This window comes from Dromaius novaehollandiae, chromosome 16 (genome assembly GCF_036370855.1).
Source record: "Dromaius novaehollandiae isolate bDroNov1 chromosome 16, bDroNov1.hap1, whole genome shotgun sequence".
NCBI classification, from domain to species: domain Eukaryota; kingdom Metazoa; phylum Chordata; class Aves; order Casuariiformes; family Dromaiidae; genus Dromaius; species Dromaius novaehollandiae.
This window is the reverse complement of record NC_088113.1, coordinates 20538515-20555805: the sequence shown is the minus strand read 5'-3', so window position 1 is coordinate 20555805 and position 17291 is coordinate 20538515. Positions and strand designations below refer to the sequence as shown.

General features: G+C 62.0%; 1 protein-coding gene across 2 annotated transcripts; it reads left to right on the top strand.

Annotated features, from left to right (window-relative positions):
- The first annotated feature begins 4017 nt into the window (after positions 1-4017).
- On the top strand, positions 4018-17109 carry SNPH (syntaphilin). 2 transcript variants are annotated; one of them, XM_064521678.1, is made up of 5 exons: positions 4018-4076; positions 11463-11546; positions 12373-12474; positions 14125-14274; positions 15071-17109. In XM_064521678.1, exons 2-5 carry the CDS (start codon positions 11503-11505, stop codon positions 16269-16271), a joined length of 1497 nt encoding a protein of 498 aa, XP_064377748.1. In that variant the 5' UTR covers positions 4018-4076; positions 11463-11502; the 3' UTR covers positions 16272-17109. The 2 variants fall into 2 exon arrangements, with proteins under 2 accessions (XP_064377748.1, XP_064377747.1); XM_064521677.1 differs by having other exon boundaries at positions 12274-12474.
- Positions 17110-17291: the final 182 nt, after the last annotated feature.

Here is a 17291-nt window from a genome sequence, read left to right as displayed (position 1 = left end):
ACTAATAAAAAAATCTTAATTTTTCAGAATGTCTTTTTCCTGAAAAAGTGACTGAAAGCCTTGTCAAACCACGGTGAACTAAGCAGAACTCTCCTTCATTTGTTTGTCCCCTCGGAACTGCAAAGTAACTAAACTTGTGCAGATGTGCTGCTTCAGTATTGGTTAGGAAGGTGTTCATTATTATGTTTAGTTTTAATATATATGTTTATATAATGAATGGTTAATTATTCTGTTAATAAATGACAGCTAAAAATGGATATTCCACACACGATTTACATTGTTAAGGATTTTATAAAAGTTCTTTAAAACCTTTCTTACAATCCAGTTTGGGAGATGAAATTATTTTTTAAATATTTTTGTTTAACTGAAGAGCAAACCTTTTCACTGAGGTTTATTTTTTAAAAAAGATCCATAAAGGAGTTATGTACAATTTCACAGCATTGTTGGATAATACTGATGCTTTTGTTAGAGATCTTAGGCTATGTAAACAAAGAACAAATGTTCGCATTTAATGGTCTATGCAGTCCTCTCATCTAATGCAGATACACAACTCAAACATGTTTCTCAAAACTCACGCAGTTTATTGGAAGCCATAATGTGTTCTGCTCACTCAATAACTGAAGGGCTTGCGTGTGTTAATTATCTAACAACATCAGTAAAGAAAAGTCTGTTAAGCTGCTTTTATCAGCAACATTAGTCCATTTAAAAACCTTATTTCTTTCTAAGAATGTTCAGCATTTCATATTTTAAGGTCTAGAGAGCTATTGTCTCTAGCAAAATTTTTGTAATTTAAAGCAGAGACAAGTTACGCTATCCTTAAAAGAGTCGCACATGCTTCAGGAAGAAACACTAACCTTGGCAATTTTAGATCACATGGAGCATGCTCAGCTAAAGATTAATTTTTTATTTATGTATGTGTGGACCTATTTAAATGGAGATATTGGTTCTTTGCATTTTTACCTAATTTAAAAGACATTTTAACACTTCTATTTCCATGTTGTAAAGTTAGTATTCTTCATGCAGGAGAAAGCAGTTACATTAAAGTTACTAAATACGGAATGGTTGTGTGCCTTAAGTACTTTAAACAAAATGTAATTGTGTTTTGAGTATGTTGACATACCTTAATATTAAATCAATAGAAAACAGAAGATATCTCTTTAGCTCTTTGGTATTTGTTCTGAAGGATCAAAATCGGAAGCCATCTTTTTGTAGTTTGGGTTTGACTTTTTAGAGTCAGCATTTTCTGTGATTTTTCTTAAAATTTCAAAGGCTGGAGAATATTATCATGCGCTCTGACTTTCCAGATGTTCATTAGTTTTTAGTTGCACTCTTTGAGTCTCTAGTCCTGCTAACATATGCTGCTCCCCTGTCTCATGCATAAAATTATTCATCTGTACAGGGTATAGAGAATCTGAGGAAGAGAAACCTTTATTATAACTTTCCAGGAGTCTATTCAGATGAGTAAAAAGGTTTTAAAATTACTTAATCTCTTTGTGCAGGGCGGAAATGGATGGGGGTTGGGGGTTTTTTGGTTGGCTGGCTGGAGGTTTCTGTTTCAGTTTGTTTTCCTTTTTTCCATTTAAGAATATCTGATAAAATAGGTGATAAGAAATCCTTGCCATTGTACTCTGAGGTTTGCTTTTTTGGGCGTAGGGAAGGAAATAGTGACCCTCTTTGGTAAAATGCAGAGACCTTTTCTTCTCTGTAAAAGAAACCATATTTTCCTTTCCTGCCACCAACAGGAGAAATGCCATCCAAACTCCGCCTAGCCCGAGACTGCAATTACGAGTGGCTTGTTTTCTTCGCTTCTTTGAGGGCTAGCCAGGCAGTTTCATTTAAGATTCTGAGTATCAATCTGTGGTGGAGAAAGGGTCTGATTTTCAAAATCTGGAGTTTGTCATCTTGGGCGCAGGCCAAAGGCAGAGTGAGGAATGACAATTTCTCCTTCGTTCTCGGTTGGAGGACCTAACCGCCAAAGCACGGTGCGGCTCTGGAGCAGTCCCGGCTCTCCTGTATGAATCAGAAAGGGCGCATTGATACCACAGTATGGGAAACTGAGCTGTGTACTAAAATACAAAATTATGAGAAGTCAGTTCAAAGATTTTGAGAATCTGGGAATATTATGACTTTGTAAAACAGTGAGTTTTTCAGCCCTTCCCCTAAAGTTCCCTTCAGCGCAAGCTCACTTAAAAGAATGGTTATCGACTCTCTCATTCCTTATTTCTGAAGTGTCCTTTGCGCTGTTTTTAAAAATTGGGAAAAATAACAATTTCTCCTGTATCTGTAAAAGTCTGTGGTAATTCCTTTACTCCTCTACATCCAAATGCTACGAGGAGGGGGAACTGGTGGGGGAACGTTGGAGATGGGAAACCTAGGCCTGGGGCAGCCTGTGTGTGATATGAACAGAGAAAAATTACTGCATAAGAGACTGGGAAGGAAGCAAAACAAGAGGCAAGACAGGGAGAGAAGAACACACCATTTTTCTCCCCCACGCGGTATCTGAAGTTAATGTGCATCTCACAGACGGAATGCCACATCTGCCGGTGCCACAATGGCTCGGGGAGGACCAGGGCTAGCAGATGTGATAACCAACCAATTTGCTTTTCAGGGATAAAGGATATGCACCTCATTCACCAGAAAATACAGAAACAAAAGGGGGCAGGAGGAAAACAGGAGGCAAACTGGAAGAAATAAGAGACAAATTGGCAGGATCTGTATTCGTTGAAAAAGATCTGTGTGTTGGAAGAAACGAGGTGAAAAATCTTGCAGGAAAGTATATGGAAGGAAGAGGAGACCGTGTTTACGGAACGGCGCTGTCAGAGCTCTGGAATAACTGTCTGGGCTTGTATAAATAGTTTGCAAAGGCAGAGGAATCATAACGCTCCTATTATCAGCTAAATCTGCAGACTTGCTGCGTATATTTAGATGTGGGTTTTGTTTCTTAATCTAGATCAAGGCTGCTCAGATGCCGGAGTCTGATCCAGATCCAGCGTATGAGCAAGTTCTGTTCTGACCTTGCCAACACGTGAACACACCTTCCTTCTGAAGGCTTATATGTAAATGCAGGTATGTTAGCTGCTGTACGTACAAATGTGACATTGGTACGCGTGTACGTACAGCATCTTGCAGCTCTCCCAGCGACGAGGGGTGTCTGTCTGCAGCAGCCGGGACTCCTCTCGGCCACAGCGACCAGGGCAGAAATAGGGCCAAACGCTGCTTCTTGCCGAGCAGCCCCCGTGAGTCACGCGGGGGGTCCGGGGAAACTCTGAGCAGCCCTGCCCTGGATGTTTGCTGCCGCTCGCCAGCCAGCTCCCTTCCAGCCCGGAGGCCGGCGGGGCTTTCTGCTGTCTGCCTGACCGCCGGCATCCCAGCGGGGCTCTGACGAGGCCAAGAGTTTCAATATAAATATAAATATATATAAATATATATATAAATATAAATATATAAATATATATATAAAGATATAAATATATAAAAATATATATAAATATAAATATATAAAATATATATAAAGATATAAATATAAATATATATATATAAATACAAATAGATATATATATAAGAAATATATATAAATATATATTTTTACTCGATGCACGTGCAGAATGCAGGAGGCGCCGCGCCCCCCCGACCCCCCCGCGCCCTCCGCGCCCGCGGCCGCTGCGCCCCGGCCGGGGCAGTTGCCATGGAAACCGTGGGGCAGCGCCGTCGCTTTAAGAGCGCAGCGAGCGCTGCAAATCACGCAGCTGCCGGCTCATCCCTCCCTGCCGCCCGCCCTCCTGCATCCTCCCTCCATCCCTCCCTGCCGCCCGCCCTCCTGCATCCTCCCTCCATCCCTCCCTCCCGCCCTCCCTCCATCCCTGCCCGCAGCGCAGCGCTGCGCGGAGCCGCGCCGCCCGCAGCCCCATGGAGGCCGGCGCAGGTGCGGGGGGCGGCGGCGGCGGGGGGGGCGCGGGGGTTGCGCCCCGCTGCGCGCAGCCCGCGCTCACCGCCGCGCTCTCTCCCTTCCCCGGCAGGTCGCTGAGGCCGCCGCCCGGCGCCGCCGCCCCCCCGGACGCCCGCGGGGCCCCGCGCAGGTGAGCAGGGCGCGGGGGGGGGCCGCGCTGACTCATCCCCCCCCCCCCCCCGGGAGAGCAGCCCCCGCGGGGGGCGGGCGGGACCGGGGCGGGGGGGGGATGCTGCACCCGGGTACCGGATCCGCGTCGCGGGCGCCCGGGCCGTGCTGCGTGTGCCGGACCCGCACGGCGTGCGCTGGGTGCGCGTCGCCCTCGCCACGCCCGGGGTGCCGGACCCGCCTCGCGCGCCCCGGACCCACATCACGCGCCCTGGACCCACCTTGCACGCCCTGGACCCACATCACGTGCCCTGCACCTGCAATGCGTGCACCAGTCCCCCATGGCATGCATCGGCCTGCTGCAACATGCCCCAGACCCCCATCATGTGCCCCAGACCCCCATCATGTGCCCCAGACCTTCACTGCATGCCCCAGACCCCCATCACGTGCCCCAGACCCCCATCGTGCACACCAGACCCTCCCTGCATACCCCAGGCCCCCATCATGTGCCCCAGGCCCCCATCACGTGCCCCACACCCTCACTGCATGCCCCAGACCCCCATCACGTGCTCCAGACCCTCCCTGCATACCCCAGGCCCCCATCAGGTGCCCCCGACCCCCATTGCACACACCAGACCCTCCCTGCATACCCCAGACCCCCATCAGGTGCCCCAGACCCCCATCGCGCACACCAGCCCCTCACCGTACCCGTCAGATCTGCATCTGCTCACACGGCATCCAGATGTGCCTGCCCGCACCGTGGGGCGTTGCGGGAGCCGTAGCCGCTGTGCAACTGAGGTTTCATTATTTAATAGCTTAAAGCTCCATCTCCGAGGGGACACAAAAAATACATGCGCTGATTGATGAGCCGTGTGCGCCTTTTTTCTTCTCCCGCAAGGTCAGTGCTGGCTGGTTGTCACACAGAAACCCGCCGCTGTGCCTTTGCGATGCCTGTAAAATACCCGCGTTCCCACCCGCTCTTGGTGATGCGTGTGGTGTGTCATGACTTTGTGCTAGAGGTAAAAATAGTGGTTTTGGGGCCTCGGAAGTGTCGCTGCTCTGTGAGGTTCTCCCTGTCTCGGGCTCAGAGGGGGGCAACGTCCGTGCTCGCGCCCGGGCAGCCGAAAGCTCTGCCGCAGGCTGGGGGAGAGATGTGGCGTGTTGTCAAAGTAGGACATCGCGGCAGCGGCCAGACCCAGCACTAATCCTCCGTGACCACCGTCTTTCCCGGCCGGGATTCAAGGTGGGTTGTGGTTGAGAGAGACCTACTTCCACCGCCGCCGAGGCTGCGTGCGCGCGGCGGGGAGGAGCAGCTGCTCTGCTGGAAGGTGAATTTTCCTTCCCTGTTTCTGCCCTCGTATTCCGAGGGAGCTGTGTCTGCTCCCTGCTTGCCGGTCCCGAGCCTGCTCCCAAGCAGCGCAGCCTCCCCGCAGAGCGCTTCCACGCGCGTCCTCCAACAGGCAGCCTCGCCGGCCTCACCCGGGGCTGAGAGCTCTGTCCTGCTCCCGCCCTTCTTATAATCGCTGCTGCTAAAGGATTTGTCCCGAAGCTCTTTTCCCTGCGTACCTCCCCCTCCGGAGAGGCCCCAGCAAGAAAACAGGCTGTTCGGTCGAGCTGGGAGCCTTTAGCGCGGGCCGCGCGGGGCCACGTGCTGCACAGATGCCGCCGCGGCCCTGCCGAGTCTGCAGCGAAGCGGCCTTCGAGGGCCTGGGAAAGGCGGTGGCCTCAGCCGTCCTGCTCCGGGGGGGATGGGGGGGTCTCGCCGCATGCTTGGGGCCGTGCAGCCGGGTTCCCCCGTCCCATGGGAGGGGGACGAGGTGCCTCCCCCCCGCCCTGGAGCCAGGCCAGCTGGCAACGGAGCTGCACCACCCCGTCCTTCTCGCGGTCTCTGTTTTCCTGTCATCTCTGAGCGTAAACTTGGCATCTTATGGCAGACGACAATGCTAGAAATTACTGCAGTATTTCATTATGTGTGTTGTCACAACGCTTAGCAAAATTGATTTTCTGGTGCTGTTGCATAAACACCCCGCGCGTTTTGTGTCTGCTCTGGCCCAGAGCGCTCTGCTCTGACACAAACGAGAGCATCCGTTGCTGTCCGGCGCGCGGGTGACGGTCTGCCGGCTCTTGGGCTGCGCTCGTGTCCTTGGGACGGGGCGGAGGTCTCACCCCTCCCCGGAAACCGCCGGGCAGGAGCAGGGAGGCCCCTAACCCCGGGGGAAGTGGTCTGGGGCGTCCCCGGGCACCGGCTGAGCTCCCGGCAAGCGCCGGGCGGTTGCTCTTCTTTCCTCCCTGTGTTCGGTGCCGTGAGAAGCTGGAGGCCCAGGGATCTGCTTCGCTCCACGGTTTCGCCCTGTCGAAGCCTCCTGAGCAGAGCGTTGGCAGCGCCGGCGTGGACGGTGCCCTCGGGACGCCGGGGCCGAGCAAGGTGCAGCAAGGTGCAGCAAGGTGCAGCAAGGTGCAGCAAGGGCTCCCTCCCTGATGCCGCAGCAGCATCAATTGCCAGATGTTGCTTCTTTCCGCAGCTGCCCAAACGCATCCTGCTCCTTTTCCTAAACACAAGCCAATTCTGGTATCACTGCTGTTTTCTGGAATATGCTGCTCTGTCCCGGACCTGCGTGGCCTCGCTGTTCTCTGTGGTTTTAGACCAGATTTGGAAAGCTGTCCGGACGCCTCCCGCCCCGAACGTGGCCCTCGGCCGCGTTACGGCCTGAGTCAGCACCTCCTACACCGACGGTCCGGCGCCGTTTGTCAGCTATATTCGGCTCTGGCCCCGTCTAAGGCCGTTTTTCAGCTCTATTTAGGGCTCACGTGGGTGACGCGCTGCAGAGGTAGCCTGTTAGCACCGTGTTCGGGAAAACACAACAACTGTCTGGATTCGGTAGGAAAAACAGCGGGGAGGGCGAGCGGGAGCCGTGCCGAGCTGGGGCTGCCACCCCGGCGCCCGGCTCCTGTCCCGCTTCGGTCGCCGCAAACTCAGCGGTTTTACCCAGCGCCAACAATAGGGGAGGCGGACGCAGCGCCCGGCACCGTCCGCCGGGATTCGGGAAAGGGCGACGGGTTACGCGGAGTCCCCACAAAAGAAGCAGTGAATGGGAAAATGAGGAAATCCACGCGGAGGACGGCTCTGCAGCGAGCCCGCCTGCTCCTGCGCGTCCTCGGCACGGACCCGCCAGGGCTGGGACGAGCTGGCGGTGCAGCTTGGAGCACGGCAGCAGCAGCAGGTCCTGCTAAAACAGTGCAAAAGTGCCGTGAGAGGTCTCGGAGCTCGCGGCAGGGAACCCGGGAGCCGGCGCCAGCAGAAACCCGCGGCGGAAGGAGCCGAGGAAGCGCCGGAGGCTTCACGGAGCTCGCGGCAGGCTCTGACCGAGGGTCCTTTGGAGGAAGGGGTCTAACTCCGAGTGGCCAGGGATCGTCTCACGCCCGGTTAATGCTGCATCCTAACGTGTGTTATTGGCGTCTCACGCTGCAGCTCTGGATGCTTCCTTATAAAGGACCGCTTTTATTTAGCAGCCAATTCCCCAGGCGAATTCTGTTGCGCGGAATAAGCACTATTTCCTCTTGTTGGCTGGAAAAAAGCTGCCCGTCAGGTCTCCGAATGATCCCTTCTTTCACAGCCCCGTGCTGTCCCGACACGTCACTCAAGCCGGGCCTGTGCTGCCGACCGAGCGCAGCTTGCTGCCCCCGCGGCAGCTCCCCGCGCTGCAGCCCCGGGGCTGGGCAGGTCCCGTGAGCCGGTGCCTGGAGGAGGCATCTTGCCGTTGGGTCTGTAGGCATCAGATGGGCTTCTCCCGTGCTTTTTCTGCGTCCTGCAAGATGTTCCTCGGATGCCTTCTGCAGAAAAGATTGAAAAGAGGCGGAGGAAGTCGGTTCTCCTCGCTGGATCCCAGTCAGGACACCACGAGCTCCGACTTGCAGACGAGAACTAAGCCAGCCTGACAGGGAGGTGCCGGCTTTGACGGGTTCAGATGCACCAGCCACCTTCGGATGCCGGGTGGCATTTTCGCTTCGTTCGGTGCTGCGCGGCTGCGGTCTGCCGAGCTGCAGACTCTGCACGTCGGTGCTGCACAGGCTTGAGGAGCGACGGACAAATCCCGCAGCCAGAAGCGGCCGAAGCCCCCCGTCCGCGGGAGCTCAGTCACGGGGGCTCGTGTCGGTGCTCCAGGACCTGGAGCAGCCGGTTCGATAGCGAGGAATTGCCTCGCCGGGCAGCCGGGAAGAGCTGAGCCGACGGCGCGAGTCCCGCAGTGGCCACGGCTGCTTTTCCAGCAAGCTGCAGCTGCAAAACTCCCGCAGTCGAGGTGCAAAAGTTTCAGCCGTGTCTCCATCGCGGAGCAGAGCTTCCATTGACTTGAGGGCTGCCAGGCTTTGGCTCCCGGCGCTGTGGTCCTGCACTGCGCTTCCCACCCAGCCGTTTCTGTGGCATTTCTGCTTTTCTGTCTGTCCTTGCAGCTTTGCTCTGCGTCTTCCCTGCAGCCTCATCTACCAGATGTTCTGCATTTTACGGACCTGCTCTCGATTGCTCTCTGTTTCTTGGCCCTCCCCTGCAGCAGCTCGCGGCTGCCGTTGCGTTTCTCGCTGGGCAGCACACGGAGCGCTTGGGGACTCGGTTATTTGTCTTTGAGTACTTTCCATTTCCTCTCCGTGCATTTCTCCCGGTGCCTGACAGACGAGCGGCCGCAGCAGCAAGCCAGACCCGCTGTGCTTGGGTCGTTTGCCACGATAGCGGTGGGGAAGCGTCCGTCCAAGCCGCCACCAGCCGCGCGAGGCCTTTCGGCAAGGAGCAGCCCGGGCCGGGGGCCGAGCGAGCCCGGGGCCCCCCGGGAGGGTGGCTGGACCCCCCCAGCGCTGCACCGGCAGGAGCCCGGCACGACCACCGCCGCCGTGCTGGACACTGGAAAACGGGCGGCCTGAGGGCAAACGGAGGGGACACCCGAAATGCCCAGCTCGGTAGCGACTGTCCACCCTAAGCACATGCACGGTGTCTTCAGCAAAGAGCGCCCCGGGATTTTGCCTTCCTGTAAATCTGCGGGAAAGGCTCTGCCCGCAGCCCATGACGGAGGTTTGAGGCTGAGCATATGGAAAGGAGACGTCTCTGCTGCTTGTTCCTTTGCTGCATTTCAAATGTGATAAGATAATCTTGGATTTCCTCGCGCGTTCATGGCAAGGCTCCCTTTTGCTATAAATACGTACCTGATTCCCATGATAATGGCAATTCTGAGTGCAAATAGGTAATTACCTTCGCCTTTCGATGCAGAGTCTGGAGTAGCTGTGTAACATGTGGGCACGCGTATTTTTAGCTGTGGTGCTACGTCTGTCTGACATGACGCTCCTTGGCAGCCCTTCGGCACGGTGAGGCTTTGGGGGAGGTCGACATAGCCGATTGATTCCTCGAGAACGAAGATAGTGACGATCTATTACTAGCGATTAAAATCAAGGCTGCTTGTTAGGACAGTGCTGGGGGAAGCGCGTGCAGGAGGGGACGTGCGGCGGGCGCGTTGCTTGGGATGGGGCAGCTGCGGGGCTGCCGGCACCTCGGCGCTTGCAGCCGGGCTGCCAAACCCCCGCGAGCGCGGAGCAAGGGGAGGGACGGAGCAAGCCGAGCCGGGACGCGGGTGCTGGCGGAAGGCATCGGGGGGACGCGAGCGGGCGCCCCGGCACGGTGCTGAGCCCCGTTCTGGCGTTTGCTCGGTGCTGCATTAACCCGCGCCGGCACCGAGGGCTCCTTCCCGAGCAGAGCATCCTCCTCAGCAAAGGGACGTGCGGTAACCGGGGCAGCGGCAGCCCTGGGGCTGCTCGGCTGCGCGGCCAGGGCCTTGTGCTTGGGACTGCGCAAGGGAGCTGGGATAACCTCTGTGGCGGCAGATCGCCCGTTAGAAGCGAGGAGCAGCCCGTCCCCGCCGCCGTGCACGGCCCTGCAGCGCGGCATGGCCGGCGGGAGGGCGGCTCGCCGGCAGCGCGGCTCTCCCGCACCAGATGCTGATTCATGGTGCTGCATTAGCACAGCCGCCGCCTCGCACGCTACCATCGATCCTGCGGCTTTCACCCGGCAGCCAGGGCCAAACGGCTTCCCGGCCTCGGGCCGCGGCTGCCCCTGCCCGGTTCCTCCCTGGCATTTGCATCCCAGGGGGGAGCAGCAGGAGCCCCAGACCCCCCCGATGTCCTGCCCCCAGGCCCCCCGGGCTGCTGAGCTCTGCGGTGCTGCATTTCGGGGATCAGGGAGCTGCGAATCCCGGGGCAAGGAGGGCTCTGCGCTGGCCTCAAGCTTGAAACCGGGAGTGCAGCACGAAAGGCCACGTAAAGGGCCCCCCTCAAAGGGCTCCGACATCCTTTCCTTGCCCCCCCCCTTCCTGCTTTTATTCTGCTTTTCTCCTCCTGGACCGCAGCCCAGGCAGCACTTAGCGTTTCCAATTGCCCGTCAATTATCAGCTGGCAGGTCCTGAGCTGCTCCCAGCTGAAGCAGCCAAAATCTGGGACAAACACCGGCACCCCGGATGGGCTCGGGGCTGCCGGGAAGGGGGGGCCCTGCGTGGGTGCCGGGCTCCCCCCCCCCCCCCGGCACCCTGCACGCGGCCAGGCGCGGGGGCATCGCTCGGGCACTGCTCGGCACAACGGATGCGCTTCGCTGCGGGTTTCCTCCGGCTCTGCAGCACTTTGCGTCCTCACGTGGGGCCTGAGCTAGTGCCTGAGCAGCTCCCGCCGCTTGCGGGTCCCTGGATCTGGCCTAGTTATTTAGAGGAAAACAAGGTCTGGGTTTCTTAGGAGATCGGCTGCTCCTGCAGCGTCGTGCATGGACCTGTCTTTGATTACCTAATTTCACTGGCAAATGGGTGATTGTGACTTAATTAATAAAATGCAGGAGCACAGGGCGGCCCGAGGCGAGCACAGCGAGGTGCCCAGGTCCCCGGCGGGGCAGAGACCCGGTGAGGTCCAGAGCTGGGCGTCGGGGCCCCGTGGTCCCATCCCGCTTCTGCCCCGACGGCCGCTGCGGGCAGGATGCACCACGCTGCAGCCCCGGGGCATCGCCCGCCCGGAGGGAGGATGGGCAGCAGCGTGTGCAGATAACTGCTGCGTTTCTGGTTTGCATCAAAAATCAGGAAAGCCCTCGGCCTGGGCTCGGGGTGCCCGCGGCGCAGCCGGGTGCCGAGGCAGCGGGACCACGGGCGCAGGAGCCGCAGGCGCGTTGCCGCCGGCGTGTCGGAGCTGGGTGCTGCAGAGCCGGCGCGCCGGGCAGGAGCGGTGCATGGGCGTGCGGGGGGTGCCGTCCCCGTGTCCCCAGAACGGCAGCCTGTGTCCCAGGGTCTGAATGGATCCCAGGACTAATCTCCAGCCGCGCTTCGCGCCGTTCCCATTCTCGCTCTGGGTTTTTCCCTGTCTTTAATCTCCTTTCTCTGTTACTTTTCACCCGCAGCTGGAGTTACCCCCACGGCCAGGACCTGCTCACCGCTGCCATGTCGCTGCCGGGGAGCAGACGTTCTTCCACCGGATCCCGAAGGTGAATATGCTTTTGCCGAGCGAGTACCGGAGCCAGCACCGCGCTTCTCCCCGTTAGCAGCCGGGGCTGGGAGCATCCCCTTCCCCCGGCGCAGCCCTCGCCCGGAGCCCTGCCGCCGCGAGCAGCCGCTTCCCGGCGTGAGCAGAGCACGGCGCGGAGGCCGGTGCGCGCAGCCGGAGCCCGGTGCATCCCGCCCGGCCGCTGCACGGTGCTCGTGCCGCTCCGCATGCACCCTCCCGGCCACGCACCCCCCCCCGGCCCCCCCCGGCCCCTTCCATGTGTCCCCGCTGCAGAAGCTGGAGCTGGGATCGGCTGCTCTCGGCCAAAGGCAGGTGTCGATGGAGACCCCCGTTCCCGGCCCCGGTGCTGGGGGGGGGGGCAGCGAGGCTGGGGAGGATGCTAGCCCTCAAATAACCCTCCTGGAGCTGTACTGATAAACTGAGGAGCCTGGAGGGAAAAAAAAAAAGGCATTTATTCCCCTCCCTATATCGCTCGGGCTGCGGTTATTTAGACGCCGGCTGCAGCCGTCGCCGTGGCTTGCCCGGGGTAGGAGCGAGCGCCGCGGGGCAGCTCGAGGCGCGGGGGGGGGCCACATCCGCGTGCCGGGGCGCGGGAGCATCCCTGGCCCTGCCTTTGCACCCCCGAGACCGCCGTGCCCGTGCCATTTTGATGCCTGCTGTTTGTTTTGTCCTTTTGTCTTGTGCGTTCCCGGCGTGGTGGTTGGCAGTCGCGGGGTTTATGGACGGAGTGGCTTTGCCGCCTTCTTTAAGTCTTCGGCGCCCTCCGCCCCCGGGCCTGAGACGCAGCCTCTTCTCCCTGCCTCCAGGCGCCCCTCGCCCCCCGGGCGGGACACCTACGGCACCTCCTCGCTGAGCAGCAGCAGCAATTCGGGCTCCTGCAAGGGCAGCGACAGCAGCCCCACCCCAAGGTAACCGGGGGGCTGCGGGGGGCCGCAGCGGAGCGCAGGGGCAGGCGGAGCGAGGCTGCGCGCTGGGCTGGGGGCCGGCGCCCACGGGGCTGCCGGCGCGTCTTGCAGAGACCCCCGCGATCTCCAACCCCCTCTGCCGCCCTCGTCCTGTCTTTCCCCCGCTCCGGGATCTGCTCCCCGAGCCCGTCCCCGTCCCCGTCCCTGCTGTCGCTCCCGTGGCCGTGGCATGCGCGCTGCACGTGGTCCCTCCCGCCGCCGTGGCCCCCCCCTTGGAGCGCTCCCGCATCCCGCGGGATGAGCGCGCTATGGGAAAGAGCTTGGCGTTGGTTTCATGCCTGTGTGCTGTCGAGGGCGTACGGCGGGAGCCGGCGGCAGCTCGGCTTGGCGGCGGGGGGGCTGCACACGCGCTCGGTGCAGGAACGCGACGCGGCACCGAGCTCCGGGCTGCTGGCACGTCGCCCTGGGAAGCCAGGCTTGTCCCCCGGCCGGGCCCGCTCCCGCCTGGCCCTGCACCATGCTCCAGCTCCCGGAGGTGACGCGGCCTGGCAGGAGCTGTTGGCCCCAGGGGGAACCCAGCGAAGGGAGCCCGTCGCGCTGGCGTGGGGACCGGGCAGCCCCCCCGCTGCCCACGGGCGGCACGAGGCCGCGGTCCTGCCCGGCTGCTCCCGAGGCCGCGGTCCTGCCCGGCTGCTCCTGACGCGCAGCTCGTGTGCACGGGGGGCTTGGGCCACCCTGCTGCAATGCACGGGGCTTGGGGCTGCCCAGCCAAGGTGCACGGGGGTTTGGGGGCACCCTGCCTCAGAGCTCGGGGGTTTTGGGGCACCCTGCCTCAGAGCACGGGGGTTTTGGGGCACCCTGCCATGATGCACAGGAGGTTTGTGCCGTCCTGCTACGCTGCTCAGGGTTTAGGGGTGCCCTGCCGCGATGCACGGGGGGCTTTGGGCCACGCTGCCGTGGCGCGCAGGGTTTCGGGCTGCCCGCAGCTCTGCTGCCTTGCCCTGCTCCCTCGCCAGCCCGGAGCAGCTCTGTCTCCCGTCCCTGGGCACCCTGGGCTTGTCGCGCTGCCCTGGGCGTCGGGCCAGGGGCATCGATCTTATCCAGTCTTGCAATGGTGCAGGAAGGGCCCAGGTGGGCGGAAGGGCCCCTCTCCTGGGCCACGGCAGCCCTTCCTCTCCTCGTTAGGCGTCTGTTAACGGAGCCAGCCGGGCCCCGGCGCTCGGGGGCAAAGCACTGCCGCCGCGGCAGCTTCCTGAGCATCGCCGGCCACCAGAGCAGCAGCAGGGCCACCGCCGGCCGGGCCGAGCCCGTGGCCACGTTTGTCCTCCTGCTTTGCAGGGAGAAGGGATCTGAGTCCCTGCGGCCCTGGCATCGAGGGGCCTCCTGTTCCCGTGAGCTGCGGGGCCATGGGACCCCCGGCACCCCGCTCTGCCTGGGCACAGGCGCCCAGGGCAGCGTCTCTTGCAGGAAAGGCTCCATCCTTCCCCTCTGGGATGCTCCGAGGGGAGATGTCACCCTTGGGGGATTTGCCCCCTCCAGTTTTCGCTCCTCCCCGCCGTGTCCGGCCCCTGCGGCGCGGCTGCCAGGAGCTCGCCGGGGCTGCTGGCGTCCCGCGGCCGGGGCGGGCGGGTGGTGACCGCCGTGTCTCCCCAGGCGCCCCGCCAAATACAACCTGTGCAGCGACAACCACGGGATCAAGCCCCCGACGCCGGAGCAGTACCTCACGCCGCTGCAGCAGAAGGAGGTCTGCATTAGGCACCTGAAAGCTCGGCTGAAGGACACGCAGGAGCGGCTCCAGGACAGGTGAGCAATGGGGCAGGTATTGGAAAAGCGGGGGACAGTCCCCGCGGGCTCGGCCCCCCCCCCCCAGACGTGTAGGAGCCACCAAAGGCGGGCAGAGCACCCGGGGCAGCCGTCAGCCCTGGAAGGGTCTCCCAGCACCAGCCACCGCTGCCTGCGCCCGCAGGGCGACGGTTCCTGTCCCCTGCGCTTCACAGGACGGGCTCTGCCCTCTGGATGCTCCCGTTTCCCGTAGCAATGTTGTGTCCGTGGGTTTGCGGCTGCCAGGGATGCCCCGAGGCAGGGAGTGTCGTAGGGTGGGAGAGGCGCTGTGCCTGTGTCCCTCTCCGTGCCTTTCCATCACGTCTGACTCCGGGGAGCCGGCTGGAGTGGCAGAGCCCGCGGATCGCACCGGAGGCGCTCTTCCCTTCCCTTTGCCGGTTGTTCTCTCCCACGGTTTTCCCGAACGTCAGCGTCGCAGTGGCTAATCTCCATCTGCTCCCCACGGGCGCTTAGGCACGTCCGCGCTGCCGTGCCAGCTGCCGCGCCGGCCCCGGGTGCCTGTCCCTGCCCGCGCGGCCGTGGCACTGCAGACCCCCCCTTGCCCCCCTCCCGGGGAAGGGGCTGGAAGGAGCCCCCGAGCCTCCGGGTCTGGCCCTGGGTCCCAGCCGCGGGCGTTTGCACGGCTGATCGTGGCGGTGGCTAGAAAATAGGAGCGATTAGTTAGCCCTGCGTCAGCCTCAGCGGCATCGCGGCCGTGCGCGGGGGGGGGAAGGCGGTGACCGCCTGTCCGTCTGTCCCCCCGCCCCGTCCCTTGCAGGGACGCCGAGATCGAGGACCTGAAGACGCAGCTGTCGCGGATGCAGGAGGACTGGATCGAGGAGGAGTGTCACCGCGTGGAGGCCCAGCTGGCGCTCAAGGAGGCCCGCAAGGAGATCAAGCAGCTGAAGCAGGTCATCGACACGGTGAAGAACAACCTGGTGGAGAAGGACAAGGGGCTCCAGAAGTACTTCGTGGACATCAACATCCAGAACAAGAAGCTGGAGACGCTGCTGCACAGCATGGAGATGGCGCAGAACGGGGCGCCCAAGGAGGAGGGGGCCGGCGAGTCGGCGGGGGGCTCGCCCGCCCGCTCCCTCACCCGCAGCTCCACCTACACCAAGCTCAGCGACCAAGGCGCCGGCGAGCGCAACGGCGGCGGCTCGCAGACCATCTCGGCGGACGAGGGGGCCGACAGCGGCTTCGCCAACGCGGACGAGGCGCCGAGCCGCACGGACTGGCCGGAGCCCCGCGCCGAGGGGGCCGCGCCGCGCGAGCCCCCCGCCCGGCTGCCCGCCAGCTCCACCTACGAGAAGCTGCTGGGCTCGCGGCCCGGCGTGGAGGCCGGCGTGCAGGCCAGCTGCCTGCAGGAGCGGGCCATCCAGACGGACTTCGTGCACTGCCAGCCCGACCTGGACGCCATCCTGGAGAAGGTGATGAAGTCCCAGGCTTGCAGCCTGGGCAGCCCCACCTCGGCGTGGGTGTCGGAAATGGAAGACCTGCCGCCCGGCTCGGAGCCGCCAAACTTCCCCGGGGCCGTGGACCTGGTGGCCCCCGACGCCAGCGCCGCCGCGGCGGTGCCGGCGGGAGCGGGAGCGGGGGCCGAGGCGGGGGCCGGCGAGCAGGACAGCCCGGGGCCGGCGCCCCACAACCCCGCCGTGCAGCAGCCCCGCGGCGGCAGCCCCTCCGTGGCCATCACGTGCGCCGGGGAGGAGGAGGCGGCGGAGGCGAGCCGCGACGCCGTGCCCGCCAAGAGCTACTGGAGCCGCCACTTCCTCGTGGATCTGCTGGCGGTGGTGGTGCCGGCGGTGCCCACGGTGGCCTGGCTGTGCCGCTCGCAGCGGAGGCAGGGCCAGCCCATCTACAACATCAGCTCGCTGCTGCGGGGCTGCTGCACCGTGGCCCTGCACTCCATCCGCAAGATCAGCTGCCGCTCCGTCGGCGTCGGCCACCCGGGCGGCGGGGGCGGCGCCCAGCTCTGACGGCCCCGCGCTGCCCCCTCGCTCGCGCGCCCGCCGCCCCGACCGCCGACTGCACAGCCCCCGGCTGCTCCCGCCGCCTCCGCAGGCCCCGGGGCCGGCAGGGCGAGGGCGGTGGGACGCCGGGACGCCTTGCTGCTGCTTCCAGGGCGTCCTGCAGACCAGAAAGGCCCGTTCCTGGCAGACGGGCGGCGAGGGGACACGGCGCGAAGGCGACGGCGGGCGCGGTGCCTGGCCGTGCTGCCGCCCCTCTCCCGGGGATGCTGCTGGGGGAGGCCACGGCGATGCCACCCGCCCAGGGGGGACACGCGGGTCATTGCACTCGCTTTCGTTTTGGTTGTCCCTGCCTGTCCCGCGGAGGAGAGGAGCGGGGCGACGGGGCCGGCGCGGGCGGCGTTGCCTCGTCCCGGACACGGTTTGCGCAGCCACGGAGCCGATTCGGGCTGCAGGTCGGAGGAGAGCTGCTGGGATAAAAGGCTGCTCGACAGGCCGGCAGGAGGGGGGGGGTCCCCCCGCTGTCCCCCCCCGCGGCTCCCAGACCCCGCGGCACCGGCCTTGCCCCGCTCCAGAGGTTCCCACGAGGACGCCAGGGCCCCGACGGCCGGTGCATATACCTCACCCGCAGCTCCGCAAGCGTGAGCCACCCCCGGGGGGGGGGGGGGGGGGGGGGGTGTCAGCCGGGATGAAGCCTTATGGTCGGGACCTGTCACTCTTTTGCTTTGCACTATGTTAATTTATTTTTTTTTCTGGTAAGGACTGAAAAATGCCTTTTTTTAAAAGCAAAGACAGCAAAGATTGCTCAGCAGGGGCCGGCGCCGCGAGCGCTTTGAGGGGGCCCCCCCCCCCCCGTGCCCCGTGCCGGCCCCGCACGTGAATGTCTGTGGCTTCTTCGCGACTCGACCTAACCGCGTTTCCCCCCCCCCCCCCCGCCAGAGCAGCCGCGGCCCCCCCGGCCCCACGCCGCGTCCTGCATGTCCTGCACCCCCCCCGTCCCCCCCTCCCGCGAGGGGCAGCGTCCCGGCG

What these genes read in the sequence shown, in the direction of transcription:
- SNPH (XM_064521677.1), top strand. Translation starts at nt 11,503, where the DNA reads ATGTCGCTGCCGGGGAGCAGACGTTCTTCCACCGGATCCCGAAG. An exon ending in TCTTCCACCGGATCCCGAAG is followed by an intron (nt 11,547 to 12,273) that starts GTGAATATGCTT and finishes GGTGGTTGGCAG; the next exon opens with TCGCGGGGTTTATGGACGGA. An exon ending in CAGGAGCGGCTCCAGGACAG is followed by an intron (nt 14,275 to 15,070) that starts GTGAGCAATGGG and finishes CGTCCCTTGCAG; the next exon opens with GGACGCCGAGATCGAGGACC.